The following is a 20,289-nucleotide window of genomic DNA, read 5'->3' on the forward strand; positions in this document are numbered from 1 at the left end:
GTGTTCGGTCGGAGCAGGGATTGAACCCACGACATGCATGCAAGGCGGACATGTTAACCATTGCTCCACGTGGCCAACAAATGTATGTTTCTGTTAAACAATGTTATGTTAGCATTGTCTCGTGGGCTCCGCAAACTATGCTATATAAATATAACTTATAACTTATTGAATTTCTTCTATAATGTTTGTAAAGGGTGGTTAAATTGTAAAGGCCGATGTTGAATGTGAACCACACCTAAACGCCAAGTTTTTTTCCGAATTTTATTTGACATTTCTCTATTTCAGACTTACTCAATTTGAACCATGGAGAGATACACAATCCAACAATGTTCCAATGGTTCCAAGAAATGGCAACAATGGATGATCAATTTTCGAAGAAAATCATCTTCAGTGATGAGGCACATTTTCACCTCAGTGGATTCGTCAATAAACAGAATTACCGCATTTGGGCGAATGAGAATCCAAGAGTGATTGTCGAAAAACCAATGCACCCACAAAGAGTGACTGTTTGGTGCGGTTTATGGGCTGGCGGCATCATCGGGCCGTATTTTTTCCAAAATGAGGCCGGTCAATCAGTTACTGTGAATGGTGTTCGCTATCGTGAGATGATAACGAACTTTTTATGGCCCGAATTGGAAGATATGGATGTGGACGATATGTGGTTTCAGCGGGACGGTGCCACTCGCCACACAGCTAACGAAACAATGGCTCTTTTGCGCAACAAATTCAATGGCCGTGTTATCTCACGTTATGGCGATGTCAATTGGCCGCCAAGATCATGTGATTTGACACCGTGTATGTTTTCTTTGGGGTTATTTGAAAGAAAAGGTGTATGTCGATAGGCCAGCAACAATTTAAGAGCTAAAGGATGAGATAATTCGGCACATTAACGGCATAGAACCTTCATTATGCCTCAGCGTCATCGAAAATTTGGACCATCGGATGAAGGTGTGCCACCGAGGTCGCGGCGCCCATTTCGCCGATATTTTGTCCCATACATAATTGAGTAATACCAATATATCATAATAAAATAAAATTACAACAATGTCCTAAATAGTTTGTGTTTTATTCAAAATCAACATCGGCCCTTGAAATTTTAACCACCCTTTATTACAGAAAAAGGTGCTAAGAACTAAAAAACCTCGGGGAAGTGAGAAAGATGTGAGGGAATATACAATTAGGAAGAAAAAAATTTTGAGCACAATCTTCTTTGGGAGAAAGTTCTTCTAAGCATATAATATTTTGGGGTTCAAACATATTATATGTTCACATAAAACAAACATAATAATGTCTCGCCAATATCCAATAATAATGTTTCGGCAATATCCAAAAACATATAGTTTTTGGGAAGGCAACATTATTGAATTTGGATCGAAAAATACAAAATGTTTGGAAAAAAATTTTGAGCACAATCTTCTTTGGGAGAAAGTTCTTCTAAGCATATAATATTTTGGGGTTCAAAATACTTACAAACATATTATATGTTCACATAAAACAAACATAATAATGTCTCGCCAATATCCAATAATAATGTTTCGGCAATATCCAAAAACATATAGTTTTTGGGAAGGCAACATTATTGAATTTGGATCGAAAAATACAAAATGTTTGGAAAAAAAATTTGAGCACAATTTTCGTTGGGAGAAAGTTCTTCAAGCATATAATATTTTGGGGTTCAAAATACTTACAAACATATTATATGTTCACATAAAACAAACATAATAATATCTCGCCAATATCCAATAATAATGTTTCGGCAATATCCAAAAACATATAGCTTTTGGGAAGGCAACATTATTGAATTTGGATGGAAAAATACAAAATGTTTGGAACTTGAACTGCACAAACATTATATTGTTTAGACCAATATGCTTTCAAATACATTATATGTTAGAAGAAATCAAAAATATAAATGTTTGGGCAATACCCAAACACTTACTTGCTTGAAGCAAAATGTGTTTGGGAGTATATGTTACAGAAGTGATTATTTTTTTTTTTTTGGTGTATATGGATTTATTTGGACCATTATAAACAATAGGGGTCACATATGTTCATGAGTCTAAAATTCAAAATTGCAAAAATGTCTTTAGCGCCATACGAAGTTCACGATGAGCGCATTTGTGGTAAAATTTACAAATTATTATAAATTCTTAACTATAATGTGGGAAATACGAATTTAAGAAATCCTTATGCTCTATTTGTGTATACGAGGGCAGTTGGGAAACTTCTTAGCCTAGCACAAAAAGCGCGGTATAAACAAAAAAAAGTTAAGTGTTTTGGAAACTTCCATCTCTATTATAAAAACATGTTAAATTTTGTTTCGATCTGGCAACTCCTTCATATAGAAACAGGTGTTCAAAAAAGACACATCCGCAATTTTTTACAATGGAAAAATTAGAAGTGCGTGCTGTCATTAAATATTTACATAAAAAAGGTTTATCGGGACAAGAAATTCGAAATGATATGGTGAATGTATTAGGTGAAAGTGCTCCTTCATATGCAACAGAAGGTTAGGTTAGGTTAGGTTAAAGTGGCAGCCCGATTAAATTTCAGGCTCACTTAGACTATTCAGTCCATTGTGATACCACATTTAACTAAAAGTACCTATTACATATGGGCACTTCTAGTCTTAACCACTGAACCTTCTCTATTATTTACTTTTGTGGAACCAACCAGATTGCTCCAAAAACATTAACAAACTGCTTAAGTTAACGTTTTCCAGGTCAGCCAGTAATCTAAAGCTATATGCTCCTCAAATTCGCTTACGCCTTACACAAAAAGCAGGACACTCACACAAGAGGTGTTTAATTGATTCCTTTTCCTCCACGTCATGACAGCTTATACAATAGTCATTATACTTCGCACCTATAGTTTTTGCAAATTCGCCTATCAGGCAGCGACCCGTTATAGCAGATATTAGGAGTGCTATCTGACGCCTTGAGAACACTAGCATATCTTGTGTGCGGTTTAAGTTTAAATGGGGCCATATTTGCTTGGTGTCGTTACAACCCTTGCAATTTTCCCATCGAATATTGGCCATTATAACAGCCTTCTCACGCAGTAAGAGCTTGCAGGTGGCCAGAGGCATACCAACAGATTCTAGTTCCCCTGCTTCACAGTTCCCCGGTATGTTCCTATGACCAGGCACCCATATTAGGTGAATATTGTACTGTTCAGCCATCTCGTTGAGAGATTTGCGGCAGTCTATGGCCGTTTTTGAGTTAAGGAACACAGAGTCCAAGGATTTTATTGCAGGTTGACTGTCTGAGTATATATTAATGCCAATATTTGTTGGAACATTACTTCTCAGCCAATTCACCACCTCTCTTATTGCCAATATTGCAGCCTGAAAAACACTACAGTGATTAGGTAATCTTTTCGCTATTCGAATTTCCAGATCTTTAGAATATACTCCGAACCCCACTTGTCCATTCAATTTGGAGCCATCAGTATAGAAATCTATATATCTTTTATTCCCCGGGGTCTGTGTACACCACGCCTCACTGTTGGGAATTAGAGTTTCAAACTTTTTGTCGAAAAGTGGTTTTGCCAGGGTGTAATCCACTACGTTAGGCACACCTGGCATTACTTTGAGGACCGAACTATGACCGTACATTTTTTCCGACCACAGCGATAGCTCGCGCAACCGCACAGCCGTTGTTGCAGCTGACTGTTTGGCCAAAATGTCTAAAGGCAATAGATGTAGCATGATATTAAGGGAGTCTGTTCCTGTCTTACTAAATGCGCCTGAGATACATAAGCTCGCCATACGCTGAACTTTATCTAAACAAGTCGGTTTCTGAAGTGCCGGCCACCAGACTACAACACCATATAGCATTATAGGTCTAACCACTGCCATGTATATATTTATCACAATGGACTGAATAGTCTAAGTGAGCCTGAATCTTAATCGGGCTGCCACTTTAACCTATGTATAGCCAATGCAAATTTTTGGTCTTAGTCCCCACTTTTTCCCTATTGCCTTTTTGCACGAGTACAAAACTACCGTGGCTTTTCTCGCCCTCTCTTCAATATTAAGCCTAAAATTCAGCTTCCTGTCCAAAATAACGCCAAGGTATTTTGCACACTCACCAAAGGGAATTTCAGTACCCCCTAAGGAAATGGGCCTAACCGTGGGAGTTTTGCGATCTTTGCAGTACATGACTATTTCTGTCTTTGCTGGATTTACACCAACACCATTATCTTTCGCCCATTTCTCAGTCATCCGGAGAGCTCTCTGTATAATATCTCTGATTGTGGATGGGAATTTTCCCCTGACTGCTAGCGCCACATCATTTGCGTATGCCACCACTTTTATCCTTTCTTTTTCTAGAGAAACCAGAAGGTTGTTTATAGCAACATTCCAAAGAAGAGGTGATAGAACTCCTCCTTGGGCAGTGCCTCTGTTCACATACCTTTGTATGTTTGCTTGCCCTAGTGTGGCTGAAATACGTCTCTTTATCAGAAGTTCGTCTAACAGCCTAAGTATACCTGGATCATCATTCAGAGTTGTCAGTCCATTTAATATCGAGCTCGGATGGACATTATTGAACGCCCCTTCGATGTCTAGAAACGCCACGATTGTGTATATCTTTGACAGATAGTGAGCTTTCAATAAAGCTGACTAGTTCATGCAATGCGGTCTCAGTAGACCTGCCCTTCGAGTATGCATGCTGTCGTTTCGAGAGCAAACTTGAATCCATGCTAGTTCTAAGATACATGTCTATCATCCTCTCCAGGGTCTTAAGTAGGAATGAGGATAAGCTGATTGGTCGGAAATCCTTCGCACTCGAGTGAGAGGCTTTTCCTGCTTTAGGTATGAAGACGACTTTTGTTTCCCTCCACTTTTCTGGAATATATGCTAAGTTTACACATTGTTTATATATCACCGTCAACCAGGGGATAATTCTTTCAGCCACTGCCTGTAACTCCGCCGGAGTAATTCCATCAGGTCCGGGGGATTTGAATGGTCCAAAGCTATTTAAAGCCCATTTTATTCTAGATTCCGACACAATTTCCTCGATAGGAAATGATCGCTGATCCTCTGTTACACCGCCGGAACATGGTTCAACCGTCTGATTTCCAGGGAAGTGTGTGTCCAAAAGTACCTCCAACGTCTCCTCACTGGACGTTGTCCAATTTCCCTCCGATGTTTTAAAGAAACCTGGAGCGGTGTTAGTGGATGCAAGTACCTTCCGTAGTCTGGAAGCCTCTGACGTATTCTCAATACTGCTACAGTAATCATCCCAAGAGTTTTGTTGAGACCTTCTCAGTTCTCGTTTATATTCTCTCAGATTCATTTTGTAAGTGTCCCAATCCTCCGGAGCTCTTGTGGACTTTGTTAAAGAGCTTCCTGCAGGATTTCCTCATATTACTTAACTCCGTAGTCCACCATGGCGGCCGATTTTTTCCCCTTAGGTTAGGTTAGGTTATGTGGCAGCCCGATGTATCAGGCTCACTTAGACTATTCAGTCCATTGTGATACCACAGTGGTGAACTTCTCTCTTATCACTGAGTGCTGCCCGATTCCATGTTAAGCTCAATAACAAGGGACCTCCTTTTTATAGCCGAGTCCGAACGGCGTTCCACATTGCAGTGAAACCACTTAGAGAAGCTTTGTAACCCTCAGAAATGTCACCAGCATTACTGAGGTGGGATAATCCACCGCTGAAAAACTTTTTGGTGTTCGGTCGTAGCAGGAATCGAACCCACGACCTTGTGTATGCAAGGCGGGCATGCTAACCATTGCACCACGGTGGCTCCCCTTGGCTTTCCTCTAGGGCAAGCAGCTTTCAGTGAAATGTTGAAGGCCTTCGTAATCCGCTCCACTGCGTGTTCGATATCTTGCACAGTGCTCATATTTGTCTCCGGCATTTCCGGTATCATCAAATTGAACGATTCCCTATACCTATTCCAATCAGCTTTCCTAACATTTGGCGGAAATATGGTCTTTGAAGTACGAACAGCCAATCTGAAACTGATGTAGCGATGATCTGAGAAGCTATGTTCCCTCAAAACTTGCCACTCAGATATCTTATCATTCAGTTCCGGAGAGGTCAACGTTACGTCCAAAACCTCTTGTCTGTTCCTGATGACGAAGGTTGGTGCATCTCCCTTATTGCAAACTACCAGGTTAGTACGCAAAATAAACTCTATTAGCGACTCTCCCCTTGCATTAGTATCACTACTTCCCCAAATACTATGATGTGCATTTGCATCGCATCCCATAATGAGTTTTGTCTTTGTTTTTAGTGACTCCTCAACTAAGGTCTTAACGGCACAGGGTGGCATATCCCTATCATGTCCCATGTAGACCGAAGATACCCAATATTTGCATGTGGATATCTCTAGACTGGCTACGACAGTGTCTGCATTGCTCAATGAAGGAAGCAGAAACAAGTTTAGTTCGTTTTTAGCAATTATACATGCTCGATTTATATCGTTACCGGTATTATGCAAAAGTTTGAAACCCGGAGTGCTTAATTCACAGATCTTGTTCTTATATATGTATGGTTCTTGAATAAGAACTATATCTATGTCTCCTTTCATCATGAGAACTTTTAAGGCAGCACAAGCGGTCTTACAATGGTGAAGATTTATCTGGAGGAACCGTAGAACCATCCAAATTTTCAACCACCGTCACATCGGCCGCTTCAATTGAGTCATTAAGGGCTTCCTCTTCACAGATCTCGGTGACTCTCGCAACAATCCGCGGTTCAGCTTTGGTGAGGCTTGAGCCTGTAGAAACTTCCCGCATATGATTTCCGTCATAGTCTGCAGGTTTTATGTCTCCTTTGGCTTCGCTAGGAGATTTTTTCACTGCTGACTCTACCGGAGGCTTGTCCGTTTCGGTATCCTTTGGCTGATCGCTTTTGTATACCTTCATATGGATATCATGAAAGCCATAACTTACGCGTCCTTGGGTCTGGGCTAGATGTGGCAGCGACTCTATGTTTAATATAAACACTGCATGTCGTCTTGGTCCATCCACCTCAAACGACCAACCTTCCAATCGGCGGTTGGAAGATCTGGGTTACATTCTTTTAGTCTCTCTAGTATTGACTCAGGATCAGGAGGGTTTGCCGGTATCCATGCATGTGCTCTAGGTTTAGCCGGTATGTCTTTTTTATCAACTAACTCCAAAGCGGCTCCTTCCCAAACTTCACCGATTAGCATCAATGCAGCTTTAAAGCAATCCATAGACCTCTGGTCTGCAAAAGCTATTAACTTATATCGTCCTTGATACCATCCAGCATCTTGCTGTCGAGGACTTGGTCCGGGAAACTTTTTTCGCACCTCTGAGTAGACACCAGACATCGCGTTCTCAATTTCCCCCCATTTTTGCCTTGGAATCATACCGTCCAATGCTCCTTTATTAATAATAGCCATCACAAGGCTGTCTTTTGCAACTGAGGCAAACGATCTTTGATCCCGTTTAGAGGATGGCAGCTCATCCGGTGATCGTTCCCTTTTTCCAGCTTCAAGAATTCCTTGAGCCCAATTTAAGGAATCGCTTTGCTTAGCCGACAACGTGCTTGGGTCGACTGATCCTAATTTCTTTAGGATAAACAAAGCATTTCTTCGTTCCTTGAATCTCTTTCGAGAGGGATTGCCTCCTTTTGATGTCGTCACCTTAGAAAAGGTTCGACTTGCCAAAGTGTCACCGCCAGTCGACCCGTCTACAGGTCGACTAATTGGGCCTGACTCTTGGTCGCTGCCCAAATTTATAACTTCAGTCGTTACCCGTCCACTGGGCCCTGAAGTTAGCAACCCAGTGGATGACTTTGAATTTCGCTGCATGGTGGTTTATTATTTCCACCACACGTGAAATTCGTAATAAGTACTTATTACGAGGAAAAACTCCGCTATTAGAAAACACGTCCGTTCAGTTCGACGGTTGTTAGTTAATGGCACCAGTAAAAAATTGGGTTGCTGAATTTAAACGTGGTCGTACAAGCATTGAAGATGAACCACGTAGTAGACGTCCAAAAACAGCAACAACAACAGAAATTGTAGCCAAAGTGCATGATATGGTATAAAATGATCGACGAATAAAAGTGCGTGAAATTGCTAATATCATGGGCATCTCAAATGATCGAGTCCATTTAATTTTGCATGAAAAACTACAGATGAAAAAGGTTTCTACAAGATGGGTGCCACATTTGTTAACAGTCGATCAAAAACGCATAAGAATGAACATTTCTCAAGCTTGGTTGGATCGTTTTAAGCGAAATAAAATGGATTTAAGCGTCGTTTCATAACTGTTGACTAGACATGGATCCACCACTATACAAACAATGTACTGAAGCTGGAGGACGTGCCCCAAAGAAGGCAAAAATAATTCAATCGGCTGGTAAGGTTATGTCAACGGTTTTTTGGGACTTCAAAGGTATTTTATTGATTGACTATCTGTAAAGGGGTAAAACAATAAATTCAGAGTACTATTGCAACCTTTTGGATCAATTAAATGTACAAATTCGAGAAAAACGTCCTGGCTTATAACAAAAAAAAATTTCATCCAGACAACGCACCAGCGTACAATGGCTAAAATCAACGAATTAAAGTACGAGTTGCTTGACCACCCACCTTATTCTCCTGATTTAGCTCCCAGTGGCTTTTACTTGTTCCCAAATCTAAAAAATCCTTGCTGGCAAGCGTTTTACCTCAAATGAAGATGCAATTACAGTTGTAAACCACTATTTTGAAGACCGTGAGGAAAACTATTTTAATCAAGGTATAGAATTGCTAGAAAAGCGTTGGACTAAGTGTATTGAAGTTTCAGGAGATTATATTGAAAAATAAAAATATTTTTGAAAAACTAACTATTCTCTTTCATTGATAGGCTAAAAAGTTTCCGAACCGTCCTCGTAATTGTTTACCCCTTCATTTAACTAAAGTCCGCAAAAAGATATTAAAGTCAAGGAGACTTTCTTAAAACATAACAATTCCATGAACTCAAATATAGATAAATTGGCTTTAGTGCCCCAGTGGGTACACCTTTTTTAGTTTAGACGCCACTTTTGTAAACTTTTTTAACTCTTCAACAATTGGAATCTCGCCTTCAACAATATTGGAATTTCGCCATCTCGGAAATAATTACTCCGATTTGTTACAAATAAAACGAATGAAAATAATTTGCTTCGTTCCATCCTACAAGACGACATAAAACAAATCTTCATTATTTTAAGTTGCATTATAATTTCAACAGAAGACATCCTATCATTTCTATATACACGGACAAAAAAGACTGTTTTTCATATGTTTGGGTGTAAAAATTATATGTTTGGAACTCAAATTTTTAAACACAATATTTTTAAGTGCATGCATATAATGTTCATAACATGTTTGGGACATTTATGTTAGAACATATTATGTTTGGGACATAAAATGTTTGTAAATATAATATGCTTGGATGCAAACATATATTAATTGAGAAATAGACTATAAACATATAAAGATTGGAAAAATACTATGTGTGAATATAAACAAGTATAAATTTACAAATTTGGAGTAAACATATATATGTTGTGATATAAGACTTCGCCAAAAATTGTATATGCTTAAGCAAAAATATTAAAATGAGTATTCGGAGAGAAAATTCATTCGGAACCAAGAGAAAAGACATTTGAATAAGAAGAGCATGAGTTTTGTTTATGTTTATCATTTTCGCGTTACGGCACAATTTTTTTTTTGTTTCGTCAAAACAAATCGGAACGTAGGACGAGTAAGTCAAAATATTCAAACAAAGGTAATTAAAGGGATCTTCATGAAAACTAAAGAAATGACTCTATACACTGAAAAAAGCATGCCCGGTTCCAAAGAATGTGTCTCTACTTGAAGCGTTAAGGATACTTTTAAGACACAATTCTCTTTTAAATGTGGGTTTTGTGTATTTGCCTCTATGAAGCAAATTTTAATTTTTTGCTTTTTCAGCTTTTTTCATATGCTATAAAAGTCCGTTAAAAACAAAACTTCCAGTAGAATTTATGCTATGTTTCAAGTAAAAACGTCTTTAAAGTAAAGTTTTGAAAAACATGTCCTATTTTTTAACGATTTTTGCTTTGTAGTCAAGATGCAAAAATGCAACAACTTTAAAGACAATTTCATTAATTTTAAAGAATTTTTCTTAAAGAAAGAATTTTTATTAAAGTCAAGTTGACCTTAGTCCAAAATTTTTTTCTTTCATGTTATGATACCTATTTTCAAGTCAAATCACTTAATTATAAGGACAACACGACTTCATTGAAAAGTTTATCGACTTTTGAACATGAAAAAAAAACTTTATATTAAAGAAATGCGTCTTCTAAGCTAAGCAAAATTTGTATTCTTATTTTAAGGACATGAAATCTTTGGTCTCACGACAATATTTTTTCAGTGTACTCTTTTAGAGTTGTGATAGTGAAATGAAAACATTGGGAAACAGTGAAAAATTAAACAGTAAGATCTATAAAAACAAAGTTTGGTTCCTCTTTATTAATAAGTAGTCCAAGAGGAGTTGACGGATACTTTCGAAAATAAAAGCGGACATTGAGTTCGAGTTTTGCCACTAAAATTATTTTTCATTTTAGCGGAAAAGTTGATGATACCGGAAATGCCAGAGACAAGTATGAGCACTGTGCAAGATATCGAACACGCAGTGGAGCGGATTACTAAGGCCTTCAACATGTCACTGAAAGCTGCTTGCCCTAGAGGAAACCAAGGGGGAAAAATCGGCCGCCATGGTGGACTACGGAGTTAAGTAATATGAGGAAATCCTGCAGGAAGCTCCTTAACAAAGCAAAGTCCACTAGAGCCCCTGAGGATTGGGACGCTTACAAGAAGAATCTGAGAGCATATAAACGAGAACTGAGAAGGTCTCAACAAAACTCTTGGGATGATTACTGTAGCAGTATTGAGAATACGTCAGAGGCTTCCAGACTACGGAAGGTCTAGCATCCACTAACACCGCTCCAGGTTTCATTAAAACATCGGAGGGAAATTGGACAACGCCCAGTGAGGAGACGTTGGAGGTACTTTTGGACACACACTTCCCGGGAAATCAGACGGATGAACCATGTTCCGGCGGTGTAACAGAGGCTCAGCGGTCATTTCCTATTGAGGAAATTGTGTCGGAATCTAGAATAAAATGGGCTTTAAATAGCTTTGGACCATTCAAATCCCCCGGATGATGGAATTACTCCGGCGGAATTACAAGCAGTGGCTGAAAGAATTATTCCCTGGTTGACGGTGATATATAAACGATGTGTAAACTTAGCATATATTTCAGAAAAGTGGAGGGAAACAAAAGTCGTCTTCATACCTAAAGCAAGAAAAGCTTATCCTCATTCCTACTTAAGACCCTGGAGAGGATGATAGACATGTATCTTAGAACTAGCTTGGATTCAAGTTTGCTCTCAAACCAACAGCATGAATTCTCGAAGGGCAGGTCTACTGAGACCGCATTGCATGAACTAGTCAGCTTTATTGAAAGCTCACTATCTGTCAAAGATATACACAATCGTGGCGTTTCTAGACATCGAAGGGGCGTTCAATAATGTCCATCCGAGCTCGATATTAAATGGACTGACAACTCTGAATGATGATCCAGGTATACTTAAGCTGTTAGACGAACTTCTAATAAAGAGACGTATTTCAGCCACACTAGGGCAAGCAAACATACAAAGGTATGTGAACAGAGGCACTCCCCAAGGAGGAGTTCTCTCACCTCTTCTTTGGAATGTTGCTGTAAACAACCTACTGGTTTCCCTAGAAAAAGAAACGATAAAAGTGGTGGCATACGCAAATGATGTGGCGCTAGCAGTCAGGGGAAAATTCCCATCCACAATCAGAGATATTATACAGAGAGATCTCCGGATGACTGAGAAATGGGCGAAAGGTAATGGTCTTGGTATAAATCTATCAAAGACAGAACTAGTCATGTACTGCAAAGACCGCAAAACTCCCACGGTTAGGCCCATTTCCTTAGGGGGTACTGAAATTCCCTTTGGTGACTGTGCAAAATACCTTGGCGTTATTTTGGACAGGAAGCTGAATTTTAGGCTTAATATTGAAGAGAGGGCGAAAAAAGCCACGGTAGCTTTGTACGCGTGCAAAAAGGCAATAGGAAAAAAAGTGGGGACTAAAACCAAAAATTGTGCATTGGCTATACATGGCAGTAGTTAGACCTATAATGCTATATGGTGTTGTAGTCTGGTGGCCGGCACTTCAGAAACCGACTTGTTTAGATAAAGTTCAGCGTATGGCGAGCTTATGTATCTCAGGCGCATTTAGTAAGACAGGAACAGACTCCCTTAATGTCATGCTACATCTATTGCCTTTAGACATTTTGGCCAAACAGTCAGCTGCAACAACGGCTGTGCGGTTGCGCGAGCTATCGCTGTGGTCGGAAAAAATGTACGGTCATAGTTCGGTCCTCAACGTAATGCCAGATGTGCCTAACGTAGTGTATTACAAAACCACTTTTCGACAAAAAGTTTGAAAGTCTAATTCCCAACAGTGAGGCGTGGTTTAAATAGACCCCGGGGAATAAAAGATATATAGATTTCTATACTGATGGCTCCAAATTGAATGGACAAGTGGGGTTCGGAGTATATTCTAAAGATCTGGAAATTCGAATAGCGAAAAGATTACCTAATCACTGTAGTGTTTTTCAGGCTGAAATATTGGCAATAAGAGATGTGGTGAATTGGCTGAGAAGTAATGTTCCAACAAATATTGGCATTAATATATACTCAGACAGTCAACCTGCAATAAAATCCTTGGACTCTGTGTTCCTTAACTCGAAAACGGCCATAGACTGCCGCAAATCTCTCAACGAGATGGCTGAGCAGTACAATATTCACCTAATATGGGTGCCTGGCCATAGGAACATACCGGGGAACTGCGAAGCAGATGTGTTAGCTAGGCTAGGAACTACCTTATATATTCCAGGGGAACTAGAATCTGTTGGTATACCTCTGGCCACCTGCAAGCTCTTACTGCGTGAGAAGGCTGTTATGGCCAATATTCGACACAAGAGGTGTTTAATTGATTCCTTTTCCTTCGCATCATGACAGCTCATACAATAGTCATTATACTTCGAGCCAATAGTTTTTGCAAAATCGCCTATCAGGCAGCGACCCGTTATAGCAGATATCAGGAGTGATATCTGACGTCTCGAGAACACTAGGATATCTAGTGTGCGGTTTAAGTTTAAATGGGGCCATATTTGCTTGGTGTCGTTACAGCTCTTGCAATTCTCCCATCGAACATTTGCCATCATAACAGCCTTATCACGCAGCATGAGCTTGCAGGTAGCCAGGGGCATACCAACAGATTCTAGTTCCCCTGGAATATGTAAGGTAGTCCCTAGCCTTGGCAACTCATCCGCTTCGCAGTTCCCCGGTATGTTCCTATGGCCAGGCACCCATATTAAGTGAATATTGTACTGCTCAGCCATCTCATTGAGAGATTTGCGGCAGTCGATGGTCGTTTTCGAGTTGAGGAACACAGAGTCCAAGGATTTTATTGCAGGTTGACTGTCTGAGTATATATTAATGCCCACATTTTTGGAACATTGCTTCTCAGCCAATTCGTCACCTCTCTTATTGCCAATATTTCAGCCTGAAAAACACTACAGTGATTAGGTAATCTTTTCGCTATTCGAAGTTCCAGATCATTAGAATATACTCCGAAACCCAATTGTCCATCCAATTTGGAGCCATCAGTGTAGAAATCTATATATTCTTTGTTCCCCGGGGTCTGTGTGCACCACGCCTCACTGTTGGGGATTAGAGTCTCAAACTTTTTGTCGAAAAGTGGACTCGCGAAAGTGTAATCCACTACGTTAGGCACATCTGGCATTATTTTGAGGGCCGAACTGCGACCGTAACTTTTTTCCGACCACAGCGATAGCTCGCGCAACCGCACAGCCGTTGTTGCAGCTGACTGTTTGGCCAAAATGTCTAAAGGCAGCATGACATTAAGGGAATTTGTTCCTGTCTTGCTGAAAGCACCTGAGATACACAAACAAGCCATACGCTGAACTTTGTTTAAACTTGTTGGCTGGTGAAGTGCCGACCGCCAGACTACAACACCATATAGAATTATAGGTCTAACCACTGCCGTGTATATCCAATGCACAATTTTTGGTTTTAGTCCCCACTTTTTTTCTATTGCCTTTTTGCACTAGTACCGTTGCTTTTCTCGCCCTTTCTTCAATATTAAGCTTAAAGTTCAGCTTCCTGTCCAAAATAACGCCAAGGTATTTGCACACTCACTAAAGGGAATTTCAATAACCCCTAAGGAAATGGGCCTAACCGTGGGAGTTTTGCGATCTGTGCAGTACATGACTAGTTCTGTCTTTGCAGGATTTACCCCAAGACCATTATCTTTCGCCCATTGTTCAGTCATCCGGAGGGCCCTCTGTATAATATCTCTAACTGTTGATGGGAATTTTCCCGTGACTGCTAGCGCCACATCATCTGTGTATGCCACCACTTGTATCCTTTCTTTTTCTAGGGAAACCAGAAGGTCGTTTATAGCAACATTCCAAAGAAGAGGTGTTAGAACTCCTCCTTGAGGAGTGCCTCTGTTCACATACCTTTGTATGTTTGCTTGTCCTAGTGTGGCTGAAATGCGTCTCTTCCTTAGAAGTTCGTCTAACAGCCTAAGTATACCTGGATCAACATTCAGAGTTGTCAGTCCATTTAATATCGAGCTCGGATGGACGTTATTGAACGCCCCTTCGATGTCTAGAAATGCCACGATTGTGTATTCTTTGACAGATAGTGAGCTTTCAATAAAGCTGACTAGTTCATGTAATGCGGTCTCAGTAGACCTGCCTTTCGAGTATGCATGTTGTCGTTTCGAGAGCAAACTTGAATCGACGCTAGTTCTAAGATAAATATCTATCATCCTCTCCAGAGTCTTAAGTAGGAATGAGGATAGGCTGATTGGTCGGAAATCCTTCGCCCTCGAGTGAGAGGCTTTTCCCGCTTTAGGTATGAAAACGACTTTTGTTTCCCTTCACTTTCCAGGGATATATGATAAGTTGATACATCCTTTATATATCGCCGACAACCCGGGGGATAATTTTGTCAGTTACTGCTTGTAACTCCGCCGGAGTAATTCCATCAGGTCCGGGGGATTTGAATGGTCCAAAGCTATTTAACGCCCATCTTATTCTAGATTCCGATACAATTTCCTCGATCGGAAACGACCGCTGAGCCACCGCCAGAACCTGGTTCAACCGTCTGATTTCCAGGAAAATGTGTGTTCAATAGTACCTCCAGCGTCTCCTCACTGGACGTTGTCTAATGGCCCTCCGATGTTTTAATGAAACCTGGAGCGGAGTTGGTGGATGCTGGAACTTTCCGTAGTCTGGAAGCCACGGACGTATTCTCAATACTGCTGCAGTAATCATTCCAAGAGTTATGCTGAGCATTTCTCAGTTCTCGCTTGTATCCTCTCAGATTCTTCTTGTAAGCGTCCCAATCCTCAGGGGCTCTAGTGGACTTTGCCTTGTTAAAGAGCCTCCTGCAGGATTTCCTCATATTAATTAATTCCGTAGACCACCATGGTGGTCGATTTTTCCCCCTTGGCTTCCCTTTAGGGCCTGCGGCTTTCAGTGAGATGTTGAAGGCCTTAGTAATCCTCTCCACTGCGTGTTCGATATCTTGCACATTTCTCATATTTGTGTCTGTTATTTCCGGTATCATCATATTGAACGATTCCCTATACCTATTCCAGTCAGCTTTCCTAACATTTGGCGGAAATATGGTCTTGGTGGAATGAACATCAAATTTGAAACTGATGTAGCGATGATCTGAGAAGCTGTGTTCACTTAAAACCTGCCACTCAGATATCATTTCATTCAGTTCTTGCGAGGCCAAGGTGATGTCCAAAACCTCTTGCCTGTTTTTAGTGACAAAGGTTGGGACATCTCCCTTGTTGCAAACTACCAGATTAGTACGCAAAATAAACTCTATTAGCGACTCTCCCCTTGCATTAGTATCACTACTTCCCCATATACTATGATGCGCATTCGCATCGCATCCCATAATGAGTTTCGTCTTTGTTTTCAGTGACTCCTCAACTAAGGTCTTAACGGCACATGGAGGCATCTCCCTGTCATGTCCCATGTAGACCGAAGATACCCAATATTTGCATTTGGCTATTTCTAAATTGGCAACGACAATGTGTGCATTGCACATTGAAGGAAGCAGAAACAAGTTAATCTCATTTTTAGCAATTATACAGGCTCGATTTACATCATTATCAGTCTGATTCAGACAGAGGCTTGTCCATTTCTGAATCTTTTAGCTGATCCTTTTTATACACCTTCATTTGGATATAATGAAAGCCATAACATACACGGCCCTGAGACTTTTCTAGATGTGGCAAAGACTGAGTGTTCAATATAAACACTGCATGCCGTCTTGGTCCATCCACCTCATCCAAACGCCCAACCTTCCAATCAGCTGTTGGAAGATCTGGATTGCATCTTTTTAAAACATTCTATAGACCTCTGGTCCTCAAATGCGACTAGCTTAAATCGTCCTTGATACCAACCAGCCTCTTGCTGTCGAGGATCTGGGCCGGGAAACTTTTCCAGCACCTGTGAATAGACGACAGACAGAGCATTCTCAATTTCCCCCCATTTTTGCTTTGGAACCATACCGTCCAATGCTCCGTTATTAATGATAGCCATCACAAGGCTGTCTTTAGCAACTGAGGCAAACGATCTATGATCCCTTTTGGAGGATGGCAACTCATCCGGCGATCGTTCCCTTTTTCCAGTCTCAACAATTCCTTGAGCCCATTTTAAGGAATGGCTTTGTTTAGCCGACAGCGTGCTTGGGTCGACTGATCCTAACTTCTTTAGGATAAACAAAGCATTTCTGTGTTCCTTGAATCTCTTTCGTGAGGGATTACCTCCTTTTGATGTCGTTACCTTAGAAAGGTTCGACTTGTCAAAGTGTCGCCACCTGTCGACCCGTCTACAGGTCGACTAATTTGGGCCTAACTCTTGGTCATTGCCCAGATTTATAACTCCAGTCGATACCCGCCCTGAAGTTAGCAACCCAGTGGATGACTTGGAATTTCGCTGCATGGTGGCTTAATATCCCACCACACTTGAAATTCTTAGTAGGTACCTATTACGATGAGTTTATCCGCTATTGAAAAACACGTCCGTTCCGTTCGACGGTTGAATAGAGAATCAAGGGATAGAATTGCTAGAAAAGCGTTGGACTAAGTGTATTGAAGTTTCAGGAGATTATATTGAAAAATAAAAATATTTTTGAAAAACTAACTATTCTCTTTCATTGATAGGCTAAGAAGTTTCCGAACCGCCCTCGTATATACTCGACTTCACGTTCTTCTTTTGTAAGAGTTTTTGAAGTTCTTCGAATGTATACAAAAACCTTTTTTTGTTACAAAATTTTTATTTGTGCAATAAAAAAATAATATATATAATAATATATTTATTTGAACTCAGTCCATTTCATTCAAGCACTGTTCTCTTCTGACTTTAAATCTTTTATAAGACACACTTTACAGTTTCGTACTAAAAATGTAATATAGTAGTATTTAATGTTGAACACCTTTTCGGGATATTCCGAACGTATCTGGAATATATGTAAAAAATATATGTAAAAAAAAAATAAAAAAATGGTGTCGGTCGAAGCAGGGTTCGAACCCAGGACCCTTGGCATGCAAGGCGGACGTACCAACCACTGCTCCACGTCGCCAACAAATGTATGTATAACAATGTTATGTTGTTAAACAATGTTATGTTTGCATCGGCTCGTGGGCGCCGCAATCTATGCTATATAAATATAACTTATAACGATAATTATTTCTTGATGACCATAACTGCTACGTAGCCCCGTGGATAGTGTGTTGGCTTACAAACTGTGTGGTCCGCTGTTCGAATCCCCGTCCGGCAAAAGGTAAAATTAAAAAAATATATGAATATTTGTATTACAGAAAAAGGTGCTAAGAACTAAAAAAAATCGTGGAAGTGAGACAAATGTGAGGGAATATACAATTAGGCAGAAAAAAAATTTTGAGCACAATCTTCTTTGTGAGAAAATTCTTCTAAGCATATAAAATTGTTGGGTTCAAAATGTTTCCAAAAATATCATATGATCACATAATAACATATAGTTTTTTGGAAGACAACATTATTGAATTTGGATGGAAAAATACATAATGTTTGGAACTTAGACTACCCAAACATATTATATTGTTTAGACCAATATACTTTCAAACATATATATTGGAAGAAATCAAATATATAAATGTTTGGGCAATACCCAAAAATGTATATGCTTGAAGCAAAATATGTTTGGGAGTATATGTTACAGAAGCGATTCTTTTGAGGGTGTACATACCACCACATGTACTTCGTTGTTCGCTTAAATAATTCGATAGAATCTATTTCGTGCAATGATTTGTTTTACTTAAAAAATAGTAATGGTTTCTGCCCCAAATCGGAGTCAAACAATTGGCTCCACAAAATCCAACAACTATTGCTTTATTTAATGTTTTGTCAATAAATTATGTTTATTGAAAATAATTTTAATGCTTCTTAGAACTGATAAAATTTTTACATAAATACTTACGTACTCATATTCTGTTTGTACTTTTCTAATAGATAGTGACTCGTTATGAATCTCATACCCATCACAGCCCATGGATAAGAATAGTGTTAAATACAGAGTCACAAATCGATGCGTCATATTTGTTATAATTGTTCACTGATTTAATATTCGCAATTTTTCTAACATTAAGAATCTAGTTTACGATTATGTACGGGTATAACTTGTAATGCGGTCTTTTTTCGTCGCTACCAAAGCACTTGATATAAAGACAAATACTGTATGGCGGTTTTGAGAGTATTGTCGAATAAAATGAAAAATTTCTCGTACCTTATCAGGGAACGAAAGAGATTAGATAACAATATAAATATGTATTACCTTAGGGCACAAAAACACACTCAAAGAATATTGTCACTGAAAACTAAAATTAGTCGTATATTGCATCCTTTCTCATATCGTTTACATACACTCAAAAAAAAGTGAACTCTCTATTTCGCTAAAGCCAATTTCATAGAATTATTATGTTTGGAGAAAGTTTCCTTTACTCTACTAATTTTTTTGTGTACGATAGTTAAATTAACTAAAAACGGGAAAAAATTATACACAAATTAAGCATAAAGATTTACTAAATTCGTATTTTTTAAAAAATAGTTAATTATGTCTTTAAATTTGTAAATCGGGCTGCCACTTTATCAAGTGAAAAAAATTATTTATGTCTAATAAATTTTCTTGAATTTATCGAAAAATATTTACTAATTTTTATGATATCGGAGTGATGCCAGCGTTTGTCATTCTGTTTAGCTAAAATTTTCTAAAAATATTCAAAATTTTCTGAAATTTGCCAAAAGTTTTGTTCCTAGTGGGTTCACTGTTTTTTTTTTCAGTGTATTCACCAAAAACAAAATCTTGGAAATAAGAAATATATACACTCAGTGAATATAAATTTTGTGAAATATTTCTATATATTTCAAAATTAATCTGTCGATTTTTTCAACAGTTCCGTAGTTCCAATCATTAATATTAATGTAATTCCTTATTACAAAAGATATTTTGTAATAATCCAGTAATAATAAAGATTTAATAGGAATATGTTGGTTTGCTTTTATAATATTGATTAATTAGAAAAAGTAATCGCGAAAATAAAGTGTTGTCAGAGGGTAAAGTTTCCCTCTGACAACAGCAGCAATCCTCTGTGTGTAACATACTGAAAGTCTAAGACGATATCAAAACAATTACTATCGAGAACCGTAAAGGCCTGTGCATTAAAATAGATTATACCGAATATGGGATGTAAATTATAGTGATTTCTTTTGGGAAAAAAGAGTTATCTACAAGTGGTACAACATTTTACGTATGGTGTTACCACATTGTTGCCGACTCCCTCTGCAAAGACCACATTTTTTGCGTTTGAAAACGAACAAAACGTTGCAAAGTGTTACAAAATCGAAACAAAAAACAACCACAAGTGGTTTGTAAAAAAAGAAAATAAGCGGTAATATTTTGCTTGTTGTTAACAACTATTAGTTGTGTTCCTTTACTTTACTTGTAGTAAAAAGTAGTAAAAGAGAAAAATATATGAAATCCTCTCAGAGTTCAAAATTTGTTAAATGTGCAGGAACGAAAATATAGTAAAAAATAGGTAAAATGCCAAATAAAAACCAAAAGAAGTATTGTGATTTAAAAAAAATATTTTCAAAACATGGAA

General features: G+C 38.9%; 1 protein-coding gene across 6 annotated transcripts in view; it reads right to left on the reverse strand.

The window, feature by feature from the left end:
* The window catches only part of mthl14 (methuselah-like 14), a 260,291-nt gene extending 241,431 nt beyond the window's left edge, over nucleotides 1–18,860 (reverse strand). For 5 of the 6 annotated variants that reach the window (XM_075304317.1, XM_075304320.1, XM_075304318.1 and 2 more), the window contains exon 1: nucleotides 18,609–18,860. In XM_075304317.1, the coding sequence (XP_075160432.1) occupies nucleotides 18,609–18,725 (117 nt within the window). In that variant the 5' untranslated portion in view covers nucleotides 18,726–18,860. The remainder of the gene's footprint in view (nucleotides 1–18,608) is intronic. The other variant, XM_075304321.1, reaches the window with a different exon arrangement.
* Between the last annotated feature and the right edge of the window lie 1,429 nt (nucleotides 18,861–20,289).

Source organism: Haematobia irritans, chromosome 4 (assembly GCF_050003625.1).
Source record: "Haematobia irritans isolate KBUSLIRL chromosome 4, ASM5000362v1, whole genome shotgun sequence".
In the NCBI taxonomy this organism is placed as follows: domain Eukaryota; kingdom Metazoa; phylum Arthropoda; class Insecta; order Diptera; family Muscidae; genus Haematobia; species Haematobia irritans.